The sequence below is a fragment of the Ixodes scapularis genome, unplaced genomic scaffold (genome assembly GCF_016920785.2).
Source record: "Ixodes scapularis isolate PalLabHiFi unplaced genomic scaffold, ASM1692078v2 PGA_scaffold3__209_contigs__length_174095766, whole genome shotgun sequence".
In the NCBI taxonomy this organism is placed as follows: domain Eukaryota; kingdom Metazoa; phylum Arthropoda; class Arachnida; order Ixodida; family Ixodidae; genus Ixodes; species Ixodes scapularis.
The window spans coordinates 11,124,552-11,146,760 of NW_024609868.1; the positions used below are offsets into that span (position 1 = coordinate 11,124,552).

At 48.7% G+C, this 22,209-nt stretch overlaps 2 protein-coding genes across 2 annotated transcripts; both read right to left on the reverse strand.

The window, feature by feature from the left end:
* Nucleotides 1–6,798: 6,798 nt before the first annotated feature.
* On the reverse strand, nt 6,799–7,725 carry LOC121837377. Its single transcript, XM_042292989.1, has 2 exons — nt 7,632–7,725; nt 6,799–7,256 (listed from the first exon to the last, which is right to left on the reverse strand). Exons 1-2 carry the CDS (start codon nt 7,707–7,709, stop codon nt 6,897–6,899), a joined length of 438 nt encoding a protein of 145 aa, XP_042148923.1. The 5' UTR covers nt 7,710–7,725; the 3' UTR covers nt 6,799–6,896.
* A 1,814-nt stretch (nt 7,726–9,539) lies between these two features.
* Nucleotides 9,540–12,002, reverse strand: LOC120838707 (the record flags this gene model as incomplete). Its single annotated transcript, XM_040208732.2, has 2 exons — nt 11,730–12,002; nt 9,540–10,742 (listed from the first exon to the last, which is right to left on the reverse strand). Coding segments are annotated over exons 1-2 (1,476 nt in total), but the record flags the coding sequence as incomplete, so codon positions are not given.
* Between the last annotated feature and the right edge of the window lie 10,207 nt (nt 12,003–22,209).

Below are 22,209 nucleotides of genomic sequence, written 5' to 3' on the forward strand. Positions count from 1 at the left end.
CGTTAGTTATAAATGGTGAGTCTTTTGTAATGTCGTCTGTTGGGAACACCGTGTCTAAAATATATTGAACTAATTCATTAAATGAAGAAGTTAAAGTATTATCTGCTCCCAATATCGGTGGAAGAATTAGGGGTGACTTAAGCTTATTAAATGCAAGCTTATATGGGATTCCGAAGAGATACTTTTTTTGTGGTAGCGGAACATGAAACAAATAAATACCGGGGAGACAAATTATTTAAAGGGAAGAAGATAGTCTGCAGAGTTTTTCTGCAAACCGCGCCACAAGCTCCAATGTGACTGGCAGTGCCTCGTGTGCAAAGGAGCATGTAGCAAAACACTGCTCCGTTCTGTGTGGATCCAATGCATGGCGTGCGAATAGTGCGCTCACAACGACTGCTTGGTGGCTCTCGGTGTGCAGCTCAATTGCTCCGAATGTGAGAGCTGTGCTGTCTGTTTTTCTACGGGGTGTCTTAATTCGCCCCACTAACTGTTTCGTTTACCCCGGAGGTCGGGGCAAAATGAAACATTTGTGACTTTTTATTATCAATGAATAGCTGGCAGTTCTAGTCGTGTTTGCTGACCGCCATACCAAGACACCCAAAAAAGGTTTTTGTACAATTTTTTTTTGTTTCGCAAAGAAAAGAAAAACGACATCACATTGTACGTTTCTGTCTCATTTCGCCAATCCTTACCCTAATTCTTAAGAGCGCCCACAATGACATTTCTTGTTTTGACGATATTAGGCTTAGGTGAACGTCGGCTCGTAGAGAAATTTCGTCTTTCTCTCTTATCTTTAGGTCTAAGAAACGTAATGTTCTCAAACTTTCACGTTCTATCCTAACCGCGATCTCCAAATTTTGACGGACTTTCAGCATTCTGCGATGCGTAGTTTATTTACGTTGGCCGAAAAACAAGGTTCTCTTTTTCCACGAACGACTCGTGTTTCTAAGGTTATTTACCCAGTGCTTTACTTATCAAATGATATGCTTATTATTTTTATAAAAGTCACGAGTTCTTGAAATAAACTCTTGCAAAGTTTGGCAATTAAATCACGTTATGAATTACTACCGCAACAATATAAAGCGGCAAATTATAGAAATTCGGCAGAGACACTTAAGACTGCTTACGTGTAGGAATTCTTTCGCATTCCTACACGGCAGCGCATTCCTACAAGAGGCACGCCATGTCTTTCTATCGCACACGGCGCTGCGGCGGTGACGTCACTCTCCCTTCTGCGCAAGTGCAGCGAGCCCTGCCGGCTTCACGGCGGCTTCTGTGACGAAGCGTTGCTTTGCTGTGCTTTTCTTTATGTTTTATTTCCAAGGCGCGTCCGCCTCGAGCGGCCGCGCCGACTTCAGTGACGATGCATCTGCGTTGCTGTGCTTTTCTTTGTGTTTTATTTCGAAGGCGCATCCGCTTTGACCTTGAGTGGCCGCGCCAGCTTCCGTGACAAAGCATCCGATATGACGCGCTGCAGACAATTTAGGTGCCTTTTCCGCGGTTACGGGTTTTTAGCTGCCGTTTTTGCGGTTACAGACACCGCCGGCTCCACTCCACGGGACAAATAATGCTTTCGCATTAAAAAAAGAAAAAAAAAAGAAAACGAATTTTAAGTTATATGTAACGGTTGATTTGAAATTGACGAATTGCCTGCCAAATCAACATCGACATGACGAATTCCCCTTACTTTTGTGAGGAAGCACGGTAACGGGCTTGGAAGATAGTAGGAATAGAGTGGCGAAGCTTCGCTCGCCACCATATCCCTAAGTTTTATTCTTTTTATTTTGATATTTATATTACTACTGTATAGGTTTTATTGGGAAGGGAATCATTTAACACCAAATCAAATTATGGTCTCGAGAGCGGGCCCTAAGAACCTATTGTGTTTTGCGCCACTTTTCGCGGCGATGCCCGGTTCTGAACTGGAATACTTGGAAACGTTTTGTTTTTACCATGTTTTATGCTTGCTAGATTAATGACCAAGGTAAACCATTTTCGGAGGACGTTTTGGATGGAAATTTTTAGATGTTGTTTGAAAAGCCGCTTTTGCAGACCAAGATTCCATATACTGTTTGGTTGAAGCATAAAACAAAACAAAAACGATAAGAAACTATCCGAAAGGAAAGGAGCCCCTTGAATAATTCACTAGAGAACCCGCTTTCAGCGTTCTGAAAGCTGCTGGCTTCAGTTTATTTTAGTTCGTCCTCAGAATTAAGTTTTGACGACACGGCTAATTGGTTTCTGACGTTGTGATGTAGGTATTGCATGCCTAATTGTATTATTGGCTCTGGAAAGACACCGTCAATAAATATTCAGTGTCAACGGCAAACTGGAAAGTCAGTTCATTGTAAATTTAGTCAGTACACTCTCAGCGCGTTCTTTCCTTCTTTCCCATTCATTGTGTTTTTCCTCTTTTGTTCGATCAACCATTTCGGTTGGAGCCCTGTCCGCCACACCGGATTACTAATTCATATGCGTTCTTACATCCATCCTCCGTCTTCATGAATTTAGATAAGACTTTTTTTTTTCTAAGGAGGATAGGGCATTAAGCCCTCTTTTTTATTTACTAACATAGATCGGTGTTTATGGGTGGATCGTGTGCAAAAAGCGTGCGCTCGAGTGCAGGCCAAGGCAATATAAAGCATATACAGCCCAAAGCAGCCGATGAGTAAGCAGCCAAAGAGAAGGAATGGTTATAATCAATAATTCTATATTATTGTAATAAGGCATAATTAATTATAATAAGAAAGATTTACCAGGTGGCTTGTTGAAAATCGAACTTCGCTCCACGCGATCATCAGCCCAACGCTCACGCTCAATGCCACAATGTTTTTTTTTTTTTTTTTTATTTCCAGGTTACATATAATACACATATTGATAAAAACAAGGTGCCCCGAAAACTGCAACTTTCAGAAATTGCTTAACATGAAGGGGTTGAAAGCCTTTCAGCCAGGCTTGGCTGAAGGTCGTTGCAATGGTTAATTTAAAAGGTTTTGAGCGCGGCCAAATCGTCCAGAACTGGTAACCATTCCACATCAGTATTTATCTTTCTTGTGACATTCTCTTATTCATTTCATAGTTTGAATGAAGTACTCTCGGGGGTTGCGTGCGTCAACATCATCATGCCGCATCGCCATTCTGCTCTTCCATATGCCGTGGAGCCCCAGGAGCATGATTATGTCGTAGGGCACAGGTTCACGCTCTATTGTTAAGAACCGGATTCCTTGAGGTGACAGCGGGAGCTCTTTCTTTATGGTGCGCTGAAGTACGTCCCAGAAAAGAAGAGCATCCCAGCAGCCCAAAAAGACATGCTCAATGCTCTCCGGTTGTTAGCACAAATTACAATTTACCAACCAGTATGCCTTTTGCCTCCAGAAAAGTCTTTACTGGTAACGTTTCGCTGTGTAATTTAAAAAAGAAAGTTTTAACCGCCGCTGGTATCATGGCGTTCTTGACTCGCTGTAACACATCATCTCCCGAGGCCCCAGGGCCTATGGACCTATACGTTGGCATGGGCAACATCCTAGCCACAAGGTCACGCGTCTGATTTTCGCGTGATACACCAGACAAATAGTTCATAAAAAAACGAACAAACAGAAAACAGCAGGCAGATACAACTTTGCGCAAAAACCCGACAACGGTCCGCACCGTGCCCGGCGAACAAACAACAAACGTCAGGCAGCCTTGTCTGAATAACGGTTCGAAGAAATGGATCACGCCGGTCACGGATAAACATAAAGCGTGAGACGAGTTGTCGAACAAATACGTGGCACAGTTTGACACCGCCCGCTTTGGGCTTAAAAAAAAAAGGTCGGTACGGCGAGTTCGCTCCCATTGGGACGCCCGAATAAACACTGCAAATACACAGAGAATCCGAATGTTAATTCTCGAACACTGCAGCACTTGGAGGACACACCACAGTTTGGACAGAAGAAACACAATGCACAGTCGCTCTCGCGAAAATGGATAAATCTCTCAGTATTTACCTCTCGGCAGTGGCCTTAAGTTTAGCTATTTTTTCTCGCCAGTAATTTCTGGGCTCACGGTAATGATCCAGATGTACACCTAGGTACTTTGAAGGCGTCCGTGACCATTGAACATTCCCCAAAACAACTGGAGCAGCCGTCCACTCACCATGCCATAACCCCATGCACTTTGACCAATTCACCGCGCAGGCAGGGACCTCCCAAAACCTTTTGGCCAATTCAACAGCTTCTAACACACCATGAAGGTTCGAACAAAAAGTGGCAACATCGTCTGCGTATGCTAATATTTTAATATCACATTGCTGTAGTGTAAAGCCCCTAATATTTTGAGATTGAATGGCACAGCGGCTAAAGGGCTCTAAGTAGATTGCGAAAAGCAAAGGTGATAAGGGACATTACTTCCACACTGAAGAGCGGACATTAATCCACGCACGAACTGTTTTAATAATTACTAGTTTAGTTTTTCAGTTTACAGATGCCATCCTTACCCCCTGAAGCAGCAGAGATCCAATTCCCACGTGTTGTATCATGGAAAACGGAACATCGTGGCACACCCGATCACATGCTTTTTCAAGATCTATCTGAAGTATAGCTACTTTCCGATCTTACACGTCACAGACCTCTAGAACACTTCGAGTAGTGTGTATGTTAGTGCCAATGCTACGACCCTTTATCCCACAGGTTTGGTGCGGCCCTATTTACCATATAACATGCTGCAATCTACTAAAACCTTCATTAGCACTTTATAGTCAACGTTTGCCAGGATAATTGGTCTGTAATTACTAGAACTACGAAGCTTATCGGCGTCATTACACTTCGGTATCAACACCGTGTGCGTGCACAGGAAAGAAAGTGGTAATTCTTTCTTTTGATGGGACTGAGAAAAAACCCTATGCAGAACCGGTGCAATTCGCTGCTTAAACTTCTTATAGAAGGCCGTGCTCAAACCATCCGGTCCCGGTGACTTGCCTACGCTTAGGTCATCTATCGCTTTCTCGACCTCTGATAAACTTATCGGATCTTCTAAAAGCGTCGTACTATCGCTATCTAGCTTCGGCTAACTTGGCAAAAATTCCGTATCAAGCCCCTTATCTTTTGGTATTTTCTTTTCACACAAATGTGTATAATACTCAACAATAGCATGCTGAATACTGTCCTGATCTCGAGTTACTGCGCCTCTGTACTCTATTTGTTCAATCCGGTTCCCGATAGCATACTTTTTTTCCAACGCAAGTGCCCTCTTTGTGGGCGTTTCCCCGAAAATCAAGCTCGTCGCACGGGCACGAACGATTGCCCCTTTATATCTCTTTCATCTATTTTCTCAAGCTTAGCCTTGATAGTGCTTATGTCGTCTTTGAAGGCTCCTAGCGTTCTTTCCTCCTCTACATAAAGCCTTTGTAAATCCTTTCGAAGACCGTTCTCTACCCTTCGCTCTTCCCGCTTTATGTTAGTTGCTCTTTCAATCGCATCAATCTTAACCTGCTGTTTAAATAGTTCCCACACCTCACATATGTTATTTTCCGAAACGCCTTCTAGTCTGCCTAGCCTACTTTCGATTTTCCCTATTAATTCTTGGTCCTCGAGGAGCTTTCTGTTTAACTTCGACAGCTCCCACAAAAAGATAGTTGGTTTCTTACGCTGACGCAAGGTAAAACTCACCAAACTGTGATCGCTGAATGAGACATGACTGACCGCGAAGTCGTTACACTGGGGTACTAAATCCGCTGAAACATACTGTCACGAATGACAATTGACGAGGCGATGATAGCTGAAGAAACTAAACGTTTAATGGGGCGAACTTGTGCCCAAAACAAAAAGGGAACAGAAGAAAACAGCAGAGCGTCGTGGGCGTCGATGTCGGCGAAACCGCAGGATCGAGCGCTGGGGCGAGACTGACTCCGGCATGCCACGCGGAGCCCCTTTTGTACACGCGTCGGCTTCTGGAACATTCGGCCTGGAACGTTAGGCTCGTAGAACATTCGTAACTGGATCGGACGAGAAAGTTCTCGAACTTACGAGAACGCAGAAAGAATAAATAAAAGAAGATTCCGCTCCGTAGAATCGAAAGCGGATCCTTCGCGCGACAGTCATGCACGCTAACGCACGTGCGCGCTCGGCAACGCGCGTGGCAATATACCCTGTCAAGCCTGGCGTGACCTCTGCCTTGGTTGTGCGCGTAAAGGACCCGATGTACCGGCGTTGTGCAGGGTGCCAGGTCTTCGAGCCCCTCATCTTGAATCAACTTATTTAAAACTTCACTAGACCTATCACTATTTCGTCTTTGAATGGTCCGGTCTTCTGGCGTACAGACACAATTAAAGTCTCCCAGCAATATCATAAATCGGTCACTGATTACAAATCTGTCAATATCTTCAAAAAAATGTGCGTCGGTAACTCTCCAATTTGGCGCATAAATGCACATAACCCCACACTTTTGATTTAGGAAAACAAAATCGCGGAGAACAAGCCTTCCCGATTCACACGATAAAACGTTCTCTTCGATGAGCCCAGCAGCTCTCCTCAAGAACAGACAACATCCTCCAGATCTACCTACAGCATGGCTGACGCAGACATTGTGCCTCGACGTAAACGGTTTCACCAGGAACTCGGTGTGACTTTCACTCTCGACCTTCGTCTCCTGAACCGCCAAAACGTCTAGGTTCCTCTCTAGAAGTCGACTCAGCTGACACTTGTTACGTCTTTGCTGCCATCCGCTGTTCGGCTGCAGGCGCGACGCGATCATGACACGCTCCGGTGGTAGCCAGTATAAGAAACGCCCCATTTATTGCTTCGAACACAGATATATAGAGAACGCTACGACTGGTGACGTCAACAGGGAAACTGCTATCGGCTTGACAACAGCGGATAGACAGGATGTAAACAAAGACCAATGCAACATTTCTTCTTCTCTTAATATTGCAAACGATCGATCGGTTTCCGTGTCCGCGTTGAGCGTCGTAAGGCTGGTTGGTCTTGGCCGTCGGGGGCTGGCACGTCTTGCTCGCTCGGTGGCCCCTGGCTGTCCCGCTGTCCTAGTGTCACTGGCGGCCCGACGTTGTCCGAATCGTCTTTAGCGCCACCCAGACTTTCAGTCGGACCTTGTCTGCCGCGGACCTGGTCCATGTGACGACGGACTGTTCCCTCCGGAGTCTCGATGACCAGCATCCTTGACCCGAGCTTGTTCTGGACGGTCCCCGGTGACCATCTTTCACCTTGGCCGAAGTTGCGGACCCACACCGGTGTTCCGAGGTCCCAGGAGTCTCCTTGAACCTGCACATCGTCGGACAATAACGCAGGCCGGAACGGTACACTCATGTCCAGGCGCGAACGAATGCGGTACCCGAGAAGTATTTCCCCTGGGGACTTGCCACACGCTAAAGGCGTCCGACGATAATTGATCAGAAGCTGCGCCAGCCTTTTCCCCAAATCTCCCCCAGTTAACTTAGCGAGGCCGAACTTGATTGTTCTGACTGCCCGTTCAGCTAACCCTTTAGAGTGAGGATGATAGGGCGCACAGCGGAGGTGACACACATTGTTTCTTTTCACAAAGCCTTCGAAATGCTGACTAATGAACTCAGGTCCATTATCAGAAACGATTGTTCTGGGCAGACCGAATCTGCTGAACAGTTCTCGGAGTTGATTCACCGTCGCCTCTGCCGTTGTTGATCGCATGATGCAAGCTTCAATCCATTTGGAATGGGAATCGACGACTATTAGCAACATCCTTCCCTCAACTGGTCCTGCAAAATCGATGGGCACTCCCGACCATCTTTCTTTTGTTTCTGGCCAATTCACCGGTGAGCACGCGGGCGGCATTGGGGCGGCTTGTACGCAATCGTTACAATTTCCGCTCAGTTGTTCCACCTTCCCGTCCAGTCCCGGCCACTAAAACAACTACCGCGCATTTCTCTTCATGGCTGATATCCCCTGGTGAGATTCGTGCAGCAGCTTCAGGATGTCCGGGCGGGCCCGTGTGGGAATCACGAGGCGCCGGCCCCAGTAAAGTAACCCACGGCACGTAGACAGCTCGAGCTTCCGGGAAAAATAAGGCTGTACCCTGTACCTCCGTCTGGTTCTTCAGAAGGCTAGCAGGCCAGCCGTTCTGCACGTATACTTGATGACCTGTAACAACGTATCGTCGGTTTTCATCAAGTCTTCTAGCCGCTGCGCGGACATAAATGCTTCGTCTACGCGGTGCAACGTCAGCACGAATTCCGGGAGGTCCTCTTCCACTGGTGGCCCTTGCCGTGGAGGTGGCAATCGGCTCAGCGCGTCAGCATTTCCGTCTTGTTTTCTCGGTCGAAATTCTATTTTGTACCGAAAATCGCTGAGTAGCAGAGCCCACATTTGAATCCGTCCAGACGCCGATAGCGGGACAGGCCGGTCTTCTCGGAGCAGACCCACAAGTGGTTGATGGTCCGTGACTAATACGAATTGGCGTCCCAGTAAATAATCACGGAACTTGATTACGCCAAAGATCAACGCAAGTGCCTCCTTTTCTAGTTGCGAATGGTTTTTTTTCGGCGGAGGTCAATGTGCTTGACCGAAAAGCTATCGGTGTATCGACACCCCGGATCTTGTGCGATAGGACGGCGCTCAGTCCTGTTGGGGACGCGTCACATTCCAGTCGCAGTGGCTTCTCAGGGTAAAACAATGTCAGGACCGGTGATGTCAGCAAAGCGGCTTTGGCCTGTTTGGCGGCCTTGTCTTGCCTTGGTCCTCAATTCCACCTTTGATCCTTGCCGAGCAGCTCGTATAACGGTGCTAACAGGGTCGACATATTGGGCTAGAATCGGTAATAATACGTCAGAAGCCCAAGGAAGGAGCGAAGTTCGCTTACATTTGACGGCGTCGGTGCATCTCGGATGGCCTCCAAGTTTTTCTCGTTTGGATGTAGTCCTTCCTTGTCGGTCTGGCGCCCCAGGTAAGTGATGTTCGGCTTCCTAAATTGGCATTTTGATCGCCGAAGCTTGACACCCATGTCCCGGAAGCGTTGCAGCACCCTGCTCAGGTTGTCGGTTCCCGGTTGTTCCGCTACCAGGACGGCGTCCAGGTACACTTGCACACCCTCCAGGTGTGCGAGCATGCTCTCCATCTTCCTCTGAAAAATCGCCGGCGCGGAAGCAACTCCAAACGGAAGGCGATTGAAGCTGTAAAGGCCACGATAGGTGTTGATGACTGTTAATTCCTTCGACTCTTCATCCAAAGCCACCTGGCTGTAAGCATCCCTAAGGTCTAAGGTGCTAAATAAAGAACCGCCCGCAACGACTCAAACATATCAGCTATGTTAGGTAGTGGATACTGCTCTGTGTTGCACGCCATGTTCGCTGTCAACTTAAAATCGCCGCACAGGCGTATCGAGCCGTGCTTTTTCTGCATCGGTACAATCGGTGCTGCCCACTCCGAATGGCTAACAGGTGAGAGAACTCCGGCCTCTACCAACCGATCCAACTGCTCTGACACTTTGTCGCGAAGCGCTTATGGAACAGGTCTTGCCTTCATAAACTTCGGCACCGCTCCCTCCCTCAAATGAAAACGTACCGGTGGCCCCTTGATGGTTCCCAGTCCTGGCTCGAACAGGTCCTGAAACTGCAACAGCAGGTCTTCCAGCTCTCTCGTTGAGCCTGCAACCACGCTTGACACCAGAGGGTCCAGTGTGTTCAGTTTGCCGATTACGTCTCGACCACACAGGCTTGGTCCGGGGCAGTTCACAACCACGAGCGGAGCCGGCACCGTGACGTCATGGACGGTCGCCCGCATGTGTAGCTCCCCGAGGATGGGCAGCTGTCCCAAGTAGAATCGGAGACTCAGCTTGGTTGCCGACAGCGCCGGCCAATGGTCCTTGTGCTCATTGTACACTTTTCGGGGAATAACACAAACAGGAGAGCCCGTGTCGACTTCCATGGTCAGTCGTACTCCCCCCCAGGAAACCTGCCTTCGGAACGACGGTTCAAAACTTGCCCGTGTTCGAGGTTGCACCGTGTACACTGATGCCAAGTCCAGGTCCTCGCCCCCTGACGCCGTCGCAGCTGCAATCGTCGAGCTTGGTCGTCCTGCAGTTGCAACGTCATGATGCGCCCCACATTTCTTCGCGAAATGGCTTTGTCTGCCGCATCGGAAACATCTGGCGAATCTGTGCCGACACGCGTCCCGTGCATGTGAACTGCTTCCGCATCGCTCGCATTCTTCTTTTCTTGTATTGTACCTCCTTCCAAGGTCTGACTGTTTTCGGGACTTTCCGGCCATTCTGTGTAGCTCCGCTTCATTTTTCACATCCTGGCTTTCCATGTTCTTTACCTCCTTTGTGGCTACCTCTGCCGCGGTAGCCAAATCTTCTGCCTCTGCAAAAGTCAGGTCTCGCCTTGCCAGTAGTTGACGTTGGACTGTCTGGTTTCGCACACCGCAAACAATGCGATCCCGCAGCATGCGGTCCAAGCTGTCTCCGAAATTGCAATTTTCCGCGATTTTCCTTAGTTCCACGATGAAGTCTTGCACCGACTCGCCTTCCCGCTGTTGCCGATTTAAAAACTTGTAGCTTTCAGCTATTTCGTTAGGCTTGGGCGCGTAGTGTCGACCCAGGATGCCGACAACATCCTTGTACGTCAGTTCGTTGACCCTTCGAGGCGCGCATATTCCGCACAGTATTCCAATCGGCCTGGAGCCGAGCGCGGCTACCAACAGTGCGCGCTTTCTCTTATCTTCGGCAATAGCATTCCCTTCAAAGTAGGCTTCAACTCGAACAACATAAGTTTCCCACTTATTTTCTGCGTCGTGGATGAAGGGAACTTGAAACGCCGTGGCCGCAGTTGCCATTCTTGGGCTGTCCTTGCTTGTGCCCGTTGCGTGAGTTCAGCTCGTCGCCACTGTTACGTCTTTGCTGCCATCCGCCGCTCGACCAGACGCGACGCGATTATGACACGCTCCGGTGGTAGCCAGTATGGGAAACGCCCCATTTATTGCTTCGAACCCAGATATATAGAGAACGCCACGACTGGTGACGTCAACAGGGAAAGTGCTATCGGCTTGATAACAGCGGATAGACAGCATGTAAAGAATGACATTGCAACAACACTGTCGGCGGCGTGCCGCAAGTCCCCTGACGTTAGGGAGCTTTCGTAGATCGTTTTCGCCGTCCCGCAACGATCTCCGCAACGCGCTACGATACCGGGAACTCTACAGCCAAGGCTATCGGCGCGCAGGCGCAGTAGCGACTTCTTCGTTGCGGAGGGCTTAGCGGAGGGGGAAACGCGATCTACGAAAACTCCCTAATAAGGGTCCCTATGCGCAGACCAGACGTTAGTTGTGCCGTTTTCTATTGCGTCAAACCCAGGTTCCGGCGATTACCCTTCGCGTCATATCGTACCAGGATCGCTACTCACTGCGACAGATCCCCGTCGCGGGTCAGCGACGAGGACCGCAGTTTGCTGACGTAACGACCTTTTTTCCAATCAGCTGAAACTCCCCCTCAGACCACTGCTGTACCGGTGCGACGTATTTCGGAGACTCGTCGGCCAGTCGCCGTTTCACCTTTGAGGGATCCAGGGGGGCTATGTTCGACAAATGTTTTGTTTCTCCTAAAAAGAAACGAAAGTGACGGAGGTGACGACACCACGTCTGATTGGCTAGAGGCTCAAATGACGAAAGAGGGAAGTTCCGTCATTTGACCCTCTAACCAATCAGACGCGATATCGTCAGTTCCGTCACTTTCGTTTCTTTTTAGGAGAAACGAAACATTTGTCGAACATAGCCCCCCAGTTCCATGGCTGGCTCACACTCGATGGCTGCTGCCTCGGTGCCGGTGCTTCCCATCGCCACTGCCTCCGGTGAAGGTTTTCCAGGCGCTGTCGCCTGCCCATCTTTTTCGTTGACTTCAGGAGCCGTCTCCGTGCGCTTCTCGTCCTGAACTGTCGCCTCCGCCCTCTTGTTGTCATGCCCTTCGACTGTCGCCTTGTCCTGCTGTGCCGTTTCAAACGGTGTCGACGATGTTGCGGCCTCCTCTGCTTCCGCCTCATCCATGATGAGGTCGCATCCCTCTTCGCTCGCTCGGCTGACTACAGCACTCGTATACGTGCGTGCAGTCTTGGGCCACATGGCCGAAGCCACGGCATTGCCCGCACCGAGGTACACGGCAATCGCGTCGCATATGTCCTTGCCTTCGGCACCGCAGGCATAGCGGTGCCCGCCCGGGTACGACAACGAGGATCGCACTCTCAAGAAAAAGGGGTATAAAATGGTGTATCGTTACACCCTTTGTCTCATATAATACACCCCAAAACTTCAATTCGACGTACAGCGCCCTACAGTCGAACAGACGGCCCGACATTTTACGAGGGGCTTGATAGCCGTGTGCTACAACTTATTAAAATAGCTAATGTACGTTTTACTGACTACAAAAAAACATAATCGGGGTTTTCTTGGCCCTACTGCAAAAACTCAGTGCTTTCTTTCTGTTGTCTTTGATACGTACTTTAGCTACTTATCCGTTATCAAGCCCGTCGTTATCAAGCCCGTCGTAAAATTCGGGGCCGTCTGTTCCGACTAGAGGGCGCTGTACGTCGAAAGGAAGTTGTGGGGTGTCTTATATGGGACAAAGGGTGTAACGATACACCTTTTTACACCCTTTTTTCTTGAGAGTGGGTGCCCCCTCGAAGCCTTAGCTGATGAGGTAGGTCTCGCCTTACTTGAGTGTCAGCTTAGCGATTCTGGTGGTCGACTCGATGTCTTTGAAGCCTTCCACTCGCCACTTCTCTTTGGTCACCCTGTGCCGTACTCTTCCAGTGCCTTCCGGAGAGTGTCGTTGGATACGTCGAGCGGGACCCAATGTGACTTGGCCCGAACTTCCTGCCGGTTGGGGTCTACGGGGACGCACAGCTTTCCCTTCACCGTGAGCCGGCCAAACTAGCAGTCGTTCTTTCGCTGCCGCACTTTTTAGGCTACAGAGCCACACGTGTCCCATTTGGCACACACCTAGCCCTGCTACATCTTTACGAAGGTCCGTTTTTTCCAAAGGCTCCTTGAAGTCGACGATCCTCATAGGCCTGGCGTTTACATCGCAGTGAAGGTAGACTTGGTGCTTTCCCTTGTCCGCAGTCGGCAACGTCGGCAGCACAATCCGATAGTCGGCAGGGATGCAAAAAGGCCTGTCACCACGGCCGGCGTCGGCTGTTATCACCTCGCTATTGGGAAGGAGATCGAATAGTCACGCCTCTAGCGGCACGCTTCAGTTGTGGGGACAACAAACGGTATTTTCTTGTTTGTTTTCGATCAGCGATATCGAAGATGACGATTCAAAGGCCGCTCCTCGTGCGACCAAAGCACTGGTCAGAGCGAAGCGCTCGTGTCCAGGCCGTGCATGACGAGGTTCAATTTCTTTGTTATGCTATGTTAGTAAACATCGGCCTGTGGGGACAACAACCTCGATAAAGCGCCCCCTATAGTTTGATCTCCTGCCCAATAAGAGCGAGCCATCGCGCGTCCGCACTTTTCGATTGCCGAGCACTATCGTCAGGCCACGAGCGCGCTGCCTACTTAGGCTATGTTCCAAATCTTACCCGAGTAACCTGCCTCCTACGTCAGCGGGTAATACCACGTGACATCGCGAGTAAACGATCCGCGACTCGATTTTGGAACGGCCAGGATAATCACCTGGATACTACACGGATTGGCTTCGTCTTGGGCAACGGCAAAAAGAAAACACAGCAGCGATGGCAGAAAATAGCAGATGATCCTTTTGATCATAAAGAAAGGCACCCGAAGAACGGTAATATTAATGACGATGCCGTGTTTTTTTAGGTGGATCCACCAGATCCTTTTACTCACCTTCGTTTTGAGCTGTATATTGATATAAAAATTACTTACTCCTTACAGCTAGACATAAAAAAATGTGTTTTTATTAATCAGCGCGATCGCTGCAATTCTAGTCACGGTGCCCTAAACGCATATATTCCACGCATTGTAATTTGCACCGATTATGTTTTGCAGAAATATATTCCGCACGGTGTAGCGGTACAGCGCGAGGGTGCTTTCTCCAGAATGATATGAAACTGACGTTCGCTTGGACGCGAATGTGATTACAGTGAAATTTTTGAAGCCTTCACTGCTTTACAAACGTTATCCTCTCATTACACACACTCTGGAGGAAACAAAAATGCTACATTATCATATACTGAGTTTAAACATTTTCGGCCTTGAACGTGAGAATACGGCATTCCCCCAACGCCGAGGACGAGGATGCGGAGAAGCTCCTGTTTACGCTCGCACTCGGATGATAACAATTATACCTTCCCGGGTAAGGTGGACGGTCTGGATGTAATGCAGTCAGTTCCTGCGTTGAAAACAGCAAATCGCAATAACCACACATGCTGCAGCTAATTCTTCGTCATTTCAAACGTCCGCCACCAAAACCAACGGAGCAAGAGAGCTTTGGCGGCTGTCGGCGCAGAAAGCAGACGACGAACAGATCACGTGACGTATTTACTCGATTTGATCCGACTTTACCCCCCGATCGAGGAGGGTAGCGCGAGTAATTACTCCGGAGTAAACAACCCGCTTCTGGAACGCGAGTTCTGACGTCATCGAGTAAGCTCGAGTAAGTTTTGGAACGCCACGGTACGAAACTTTTACTCCGGAGTCGGACCGAGTAAATTTTGGAACACAGCCTATGTCAGCTGTGCTCGCGGCAATATTCCCACAAGCATCACCATCGTAATTTATACTGACTAAATTTACAAAATGGTCGTTAAACATATCAACTAAAGCATTTTTTTCTTCGCCGTTTATATTTTAGGCGTTCACTGTTTCGACTCGTGAATTCCCCTTTTTTTTCAAGTGCCCTCAACATATTGTTCTACTGGTTCGTACACCGTCACCAGCGGCCAAATTGTAAGCGTAACGAAGTATTAGCGACGTGCGCGACCCCAAACGTCCCGGTGGTCGCCAATCCCGATTGGCCAAAGGCTCACATGACGCCCATAGCTTGATTCGTGTCTTTTTCATCGGCAGAAATTACCGCTCCGACAGAGTGTCAACTTTGACGATGTTGGTTATTGAGAATCAAGCTGTCGTTGCTGTTTTCAGAGCGCAGCTCTTAGGCGCCCGTTTCCGGGTTGAGCGGCGTCGGCGTCGGCGTAACCGGTCGTTGCACTATAGGACATTTTTCATAATACCATCACAAGTGACGTCGCGTGTGACGTCACGAGGGTAAAATTCCCCGCTAAATTTTGCGGGAAAATTTTTCGGTAAATTTGGCACGAAGTTTTTTTGCTAAGTTTAGCGGGACGTTTCCCATAATAACGTCACACGTGAAGTGACGCGTGACGTCACGAGGGTAAAGTTTTCCAGCGAAATCTGCTAAAAGATGTTTCGTTAAATTTCGCGGGAAACTTTTTCCGCTAAATTTAGCGGAAAAATTTCCACGCTAAATTTGATCGGCGCTCATGCTGCGAACACATCCTGCGTGCGGGTTTACCGGGGGGTGGGGGGGGGGGGGAGGTAAACTCCGGACAATACATTAGCGCGTCGCCTCCAGAGCAGTCGCTGCTTCGTCTGTAATTTTTTCTTTTGCATATTCTGAAATGCTGTCTGGGCTCCCGATATATATATATATATATACACATATACGCACCAATAACTTTTACAGTCGGGGAAATCGCTCGAAGAACGTTTCAGTTTTCGAGCGATTTGAAACGGCAGATTTGCAATGTTTCTATCGCACAGCTTGGTTCTTCTAGGAAACAAAATCAAGAACACACACACAAAAAAAAAAAAAAACGAGAGGCACGCGACGGAAGGCGTATAAGAAGAAAGTACGGAAGATATGGCTGGGTGCTTTCTTTTTAATTTGACATGAAACTTCTGGAAGCGACATGCACGAAATTCGGTTGCCTCTTTCTTTTCGATTCTTTGTGAAAAAAGAACTGCTCACAGTAAGTCCTTTCAACTGTACATGTAGCTTCGTCATGTTTGCTTATTTTGTCTGAATTCCGGCAAGCTGCAGGTTAAGAAGACGCCCTCGAATTTAATCCTATGTTTCTCCTTACTGCGAAGCAACAAAGTTTAAAACCACGTGGCCAAAATTTCCTGCGAGCGAATTACAAATTTAATTTTAATCTCTTAATCTCTATGAATTTGTGTTTTGTTTTACGAGGATGACTCGCAGTTACTCCAGTTACGAGCTGTATAATTCTTTTTCAATGTATCGATAAGTTTTACCACCAGCAAACACTTTATTATTGTGTTAGCATTAGTATACCAACATGACAGGGAAAAGCTGACGGCGCCCGACTGCTAACAAAACAATGGAAAGGGAAGCGCGGCGCGTAGAGAGAAGGAAAGTAGTGAAAGACAAAGGCGAGAGGCAGCCGACGTCACGGTGCGGAAGCGCCAGCTCGGAGCACGTGGAGCGAAAGCTCGCGCTGCAGAACCCAGGATCCTGGGTTCAATCCCCACCCCTGCCCGTTTCGATCTGGATGAGCATCGTACTGGCGTGCGGTCGTGTATCACTGCTGCGTGGTGCACGTTAAAGACCCCAGGCTAGCGGTCGTACTGCACTGGCTAAATTGCTCATCTACAGTGGGTAGCAATGGCGACATGTTCTGGCAGACTAAACTCCTGCTGTATAAAGAACTTCCGAGTAATTTCTTTTTGTTGCGTTCTATCCTATCCGCCATGGTCAAATTCTCACGGATTTTCAGCTTTCTGCGTTGCGTAGTTTATTTACGCAAGTCGAAAAACAAGCTTTTCTTTTTCCACCAACGCCTGTATACTTCTAAGGTTATTTATCCAGCGCTATAATTATCAAATTATATGCTTATATTTTCCCCCTAGAAGTCTCGACTTACTGAAATAAGTGATTTCTAATGCAATTAAATCGCATTAGGAATTACTGCCGGAACAATGTAAAGTGGCAATCTCAAGAAAACGAATTTCAATTCATACGTAACGCATGACTTGAAATTCACGAATTGCCTGCCATATCAGCATCGCCCTGCCGAATTTTCCTTAACTCAGCAAGCGCGCTGATGGGCTTGCACGTGCAGGTGCCCATCTTTTTTGCGAAGCTTCACTCGCCACTCTATTCTTAAAGTTTATTCTTTTTATTTTGTTAAAAAATATATTTTTATTACTAATGGATACATTTTATTGGAAAAGGCACTTTTTAACGCCAAATTAAATAATGGTCTTAAAAGCTGGCTCCAAGAACCTACTGTGTGTTGCGCCACTTTTTGTGGCGATGCCCGGTTCTGTAGTACGTTGGAGGTTAAGAAGGCAGGGTGACGGAAAAGGAAGGTGGGAGAGAAGGAAACGGACGCCACGCTGGCGGAATGATTGGGGTTCCCCACCCCCAGCGTTGCGTCCATTTCCTCATCTCCCTCCTTTATTTCCCTCGGCCTACCTTCTTGAGTTGTCACCGACTATACACTAAAATACTTTCTAACATTTTGTTTTTACCGTGTTTTACGCTTGCTAGATTAATGAGAAAGCGAGACCATTTTAGGAGGAAGTTTCGCATGAAGGTTTTTGTATGTCGTTTGAAAAGCCGCTTTTAAAAACCAAGATTTCATAATACTGTTTGGTTAAAACATAAGAAAAAGATACCAGAAATTATTTAAAGGAAAAGCAGCGCCTTGTATACTTCGTTAGAGAACCTGCTTCCAGCGTTCTCAAATCTGCTGGATTCAGTTTCTTTCAATTCTTCTTCGAAATTAAGTTTTGACGACACGGTTAATTGGGTTCTGACGTTGTGGGGGTAGGTACTGCACGCCTAGATCTATTATTGACTCTGGAAGGACACCGTTAATAAATATTCAGTGTCAGCGGCAAATTAGAAATACACTTTATTGTAGATTTAATCAGTTTTCCCAGCGCGTTCTTTCCTTCTTCCCGTTTATTTTGTTTTTCTCGTTTGTTCGATCAATTGTTTCGGTTGGAACGCTATACGCATCAGCGGATTACCGACTCATTTTCGTTCGTATATTCTTCCTCCGTCTTCATGAGCCTAGATAATACTTTGTTCTGAGTATAATAGAACACTGAGCCCTCTTTTTTTATTTAATAACAAAGGTTGTGTTGATGGTTGGATTGTATGTAAAATTGCGTGTGCTCGAGTTCAGGCAAGATGACATAAAGCATATACATCCCGCAGCAGCCGATGCGTAAGCAGCCAAAGAGAAGAAAGGATTAATAATAATTAATTGTCCAATACTATAATTAGGCATGATTAATTATAACAAGCGCGATTTACCAAGCGGCTGGTTGAGAATCGAAACTCGGACCGTGCGATCAGCAGCACGAGGCCTTCGCACGGAGCCACAAGTTTTTTGTTTTTTTTTGTTCATTGCGATATATCACACAGGGGAGAAGATAGGGCGCGAAACCAGTAGGACAAGATATGACCTAGGGAGCCTATTGGTAGCAGGCGACCTCGGCGGACGCCGTGGCTCCCGAGTATCAAAGCGTATTTCCCTACGTTGCCTTAGGACGACATGGGGCGAATCATGACGACCATCAAATAGCGCAGCGGCTGAATGAACTCAAGACTCCGTACAGCAGCCAACTGGCGATTGGCACAACGTTTTTTTTTTTAGCCTCTTTTCGCAGCTTTATCTTTAGACCGCCAAGCACCGTGATCATCTGATTCGCTCGAGAAGGCTAGCCAGTGAACCTGCCTCCCCAGATTTCTGTTCTAGCCGCTAAATGCTGTTGAGTTCGCAGGAGTCGTCAATAGGTAGCGTAGTGGGCGCGAAAAACCTTGCCCTCTCTCGATTACTTCAGTTACCACAATAGACCCCTTTCTAAAGCTCGTGCCATCACTTTTTCGCCATTCTATAATCACCTACTCTGAAGATGTATTGGACAAGAGGGCTGCGTCAGCGTTGAACTTGGCTCAGCCAACGCCACCTAGACTGAGAGGTCTTTTCGATAGCTCCTCTCCACACCGACGTGACGACCAACCTTAAGTGACGACAACCGATCTGTCCGGCTTCTCTGGTCATCTCGACTCGGTACGACGAAGCCGAGCCGAGCCGCCGGACAAGTTCTATACTTCGTTTCAGCTTCGGTCCGAGCGCGGCCGATGCTATGAGCCCAAGGGCCAATCAAACAGCCAAAGAGGCACAACGTCATGGCGTGCTCTCTGCAGTTGATAGGACCAGCCGGTATTCGCCGTCTCTCTGTGCACTGCTCCTCCGCCAGCTAGTCAAGCGCAGAGAGCACGCCATGATGTTGCGCTTTTTGCGCTGTTTGATTGGCCCTTCGGCGCATAACATCGTCCACGCTCAGACCGAAGCTGAAACGAAGTATAGCCTGTTCGCCCACGCTGTTCGCCCGTCGTCAAATTCGTCAAATACGTAGTCGTCAAAGTTAAAAAGTATCTAATATTCGCAACTTCCAGAGCCTATATGGGGTGCTCTAGTTCCTGGCAAAATGGCTGTCAGCTGGATGATCGTCGTGGAACAGCAGTGGGAGGACAGATCGGCGGAGTAATTCTAATTTTTCAAAATACGAGTGATATAAGAGCTGTAACTGATACTTCCTCGTCTGGAAGGGGTAAGCAGGCAGCTTCTTTCGGCAGACGATTATCCAAGAGCTAAGGAGCGGAATTCTTACACCGCGGCATCACCATTGCTGAAAGTTGCGAATGTACAAAGCCCTTAGAACGTCCAGATAGTTGCGTGTTTCGCTGGGGTTCGACGTCGTCGTTCCTTTAGTGAGCTATCGTGCTCAGCAGGGTTCTAACACTAGACCTAAACCAGTTAAGGAATCGGTGAACAAGTCACCAAAATAAATGTTACGATGACTATATACTTAACAAAAGAAAACGAAAGAAAATGTACTGTGGGAACTAAAGTCACTGGATCTTGTGAAAGTAGCGCGACGCTCCAGGTTTGGTCAGCAGTTTGGTTCATTGAATGAGCAGTTCGCCCTTGACCTGTCTATTCTAAATCCTTTTGATAAAGGCGTTTTTTACAAGTACCGCCAACCATTGTTGTGGAACCGCGCGAGACACGTGCCACGAGCGGGTGCTCCGCCGCCATTCGCTTCCTAGGACCACTCCATTCAGTGCTGCGCCTCCATTCGCTTCCAAGGGCCGCTCGAGATGCGGGTCTCGTGCACTCGCGCATTCGACGCTACTTGCAGGACAAACGCAAACATATCGAGGGGCTTTAGTCTATTCTTTTTTAGACAATCCAAATTTCCGGTGACTGGTTGCTTTCCAAAGACGTTTTTATTGGCGACGTGCGCGACCGAAAGCGCCGCTCTGGTCGGCCTTCCACGATTGGCCGAATATTGACTATGACGTCAGCAAAGGATTTCTCATCGACGGGGATGGGAATAATGAAAGAACTTCAATTTGGCGGGGTTGACAGTGTTGGTTCCTGAACGCAATTATTTCAAGTTTCCACCTTGCTAATTACAAACGCCATAGAACTTGTTGTTCGCATGGTAATGACGTCACGAGGAAGAACCATAGGGGGGTGCCTTCAAGACATCTCGCCCCTAAAGGGGTATCCACACGAAGGAGAACTCCGCGGACGGATGTCGTGACGTCAACATCCCGGGAAACTCCGTCCCCGGCTGCGCCGCGTGCACCGGCGGAGCTTTCGTGCTGACACCACGTAGCCTCCGCGCCTCCGGACACGAGGCCTCGAGAAACAAGTTCGAGATGAAGCCGGGGGAACAACGGCGGAGAATTTAAAGTCGAGGAAAACTCTGAGGTTGCCCAGTCTCAGAGTCTACAAGCACAAGGTCATTATCAAACCTCATCGGGTCGCGGTGGACCTGAAGCGGTACAGGAGCCTGATCGGGGAAGCGGTCCAGAGCTCCCTGCCGAGAGGATTGGACGAGAAGACGGTCGTAAGGCTGCTGGAAGCACAGAATACAATCATGGTTTGTACGGACGAATGGAGCGAAGCGGAAGCCGTCGCAGGTACCAAGAAACTGAATTTTCCTGTCGGCGTGCTAGACGTCGAAGCGTATCATGTCTCCCCGAGCGAAGATGCGTGCCGCGGCGTCATACACGGTGTCCGGCCTGACCTGACTAACGAACAGATACGACAGAAAACCAGAGCTGTGGGATACAAAGTTCTAGAAGCAAGGAGGCTAGGGAAGTCACAGTCTGCGGTAATCGTATTTGCGGGGAAGAAGGTACCGTTCACGGTGAGCTTCAATTGGCTTGAGACTCCCTGCTTTATCTATAAGAAGACTAGGGCGGCTTGTCTGAACTGTGGTGAAGTGGGCCATCGGACCGACGTATGCAGCAAGCCGGAAGGATTAGCGTGCTCGGCGTGCAGGGCCACTGAGGTCGGTGAGGACCATGAGTGTGTGCCGAAGTGTGCCTTGTGCGGGGGGGCCCACAAGACCTACGACAGACACTGCCCGGAGAAGTTCTACAAGGAGACTAAAAGCAGGGAGCCTAGACGGAGTCGGGGGAGACGTCGCGACGGCGCGCAGCACGTGCGGTGGCTTTCGAGAGAGTCGGGACGGAGCGTGTCAGACTCGCGCACCCGCTCGCGCAGCCGGTCCGCCAGCTGTGGGAGAAGCGCGTCTCGAGATATGACTACATCCAAGCGGCGCCCGCAAAAGGGCAAGCGAAAAAAGAGCAAGCGAAGCACCTCTATGGAAGGGATCTTCACTGATCCAGGCAATCGCAAGAAGTGGCCGGAACTCCAAAGGGTCGGGGATCAGGAGTCGAGGAGCACGTCCCAGCCCAAAAGTGGAGGGGCGAGCAGCAACGGAGCGATACAAGACCTGCGGAGGAACGTGACCCACTGCAAAAAGACCATAGAGGAACTTTGGAACAAAAGAGAAAGAACCGGGGGAGTCTCGGCAGAGCAAGTACAAGCGATCGTGGAGACGACCGTTCAGCGGGCGATCCAGGGACTTCAAGAATTCTTCACCAGCCAATTGATGCAGCTGACATGCAGGGTCACCGAGCTGGAGAAATTAGGAAAGACTCTTGAGCAAAACCAAGAGAGCCTCTTCAGGCAGTTCGTCTCGAAGCGGAGAAAAACGGGCGAGCCTCTACGGGACGCAGAAATTTCGGACGCAGAATCATGCGCAAGTCAGCGAAGCCAAGTTTGAAAGTGTGGCAGTGGAACTGCAGGGGGATGGGTCGGAAACAGGCGAGCCTTAGCCTGAGGGTGTCGCTTGAACCCAATCCCCCGGCGGTGATACTGCTGCAGGAGCCGGGCAAGAAACCAGTGAAGATCAAAGACTATGCTAC

Bases quoted from the DNA above. Each gene is read 5' to 3' on its own strand.
- LOC121837377 (XM_042292989.1), bottom strand. From the start codon at position 7,709: ATGTTGCTAATAGTCGTCGATTCCCATTCCAAATGGATTGAAGCTTGC. The intron at 7,257-7,631 runs GTGAATCAACTC...GACGATGTGCAG, and splicing joins CAACAACGGCAGAGGCGACG to GTTCAAGGAGACTCCTGGGA.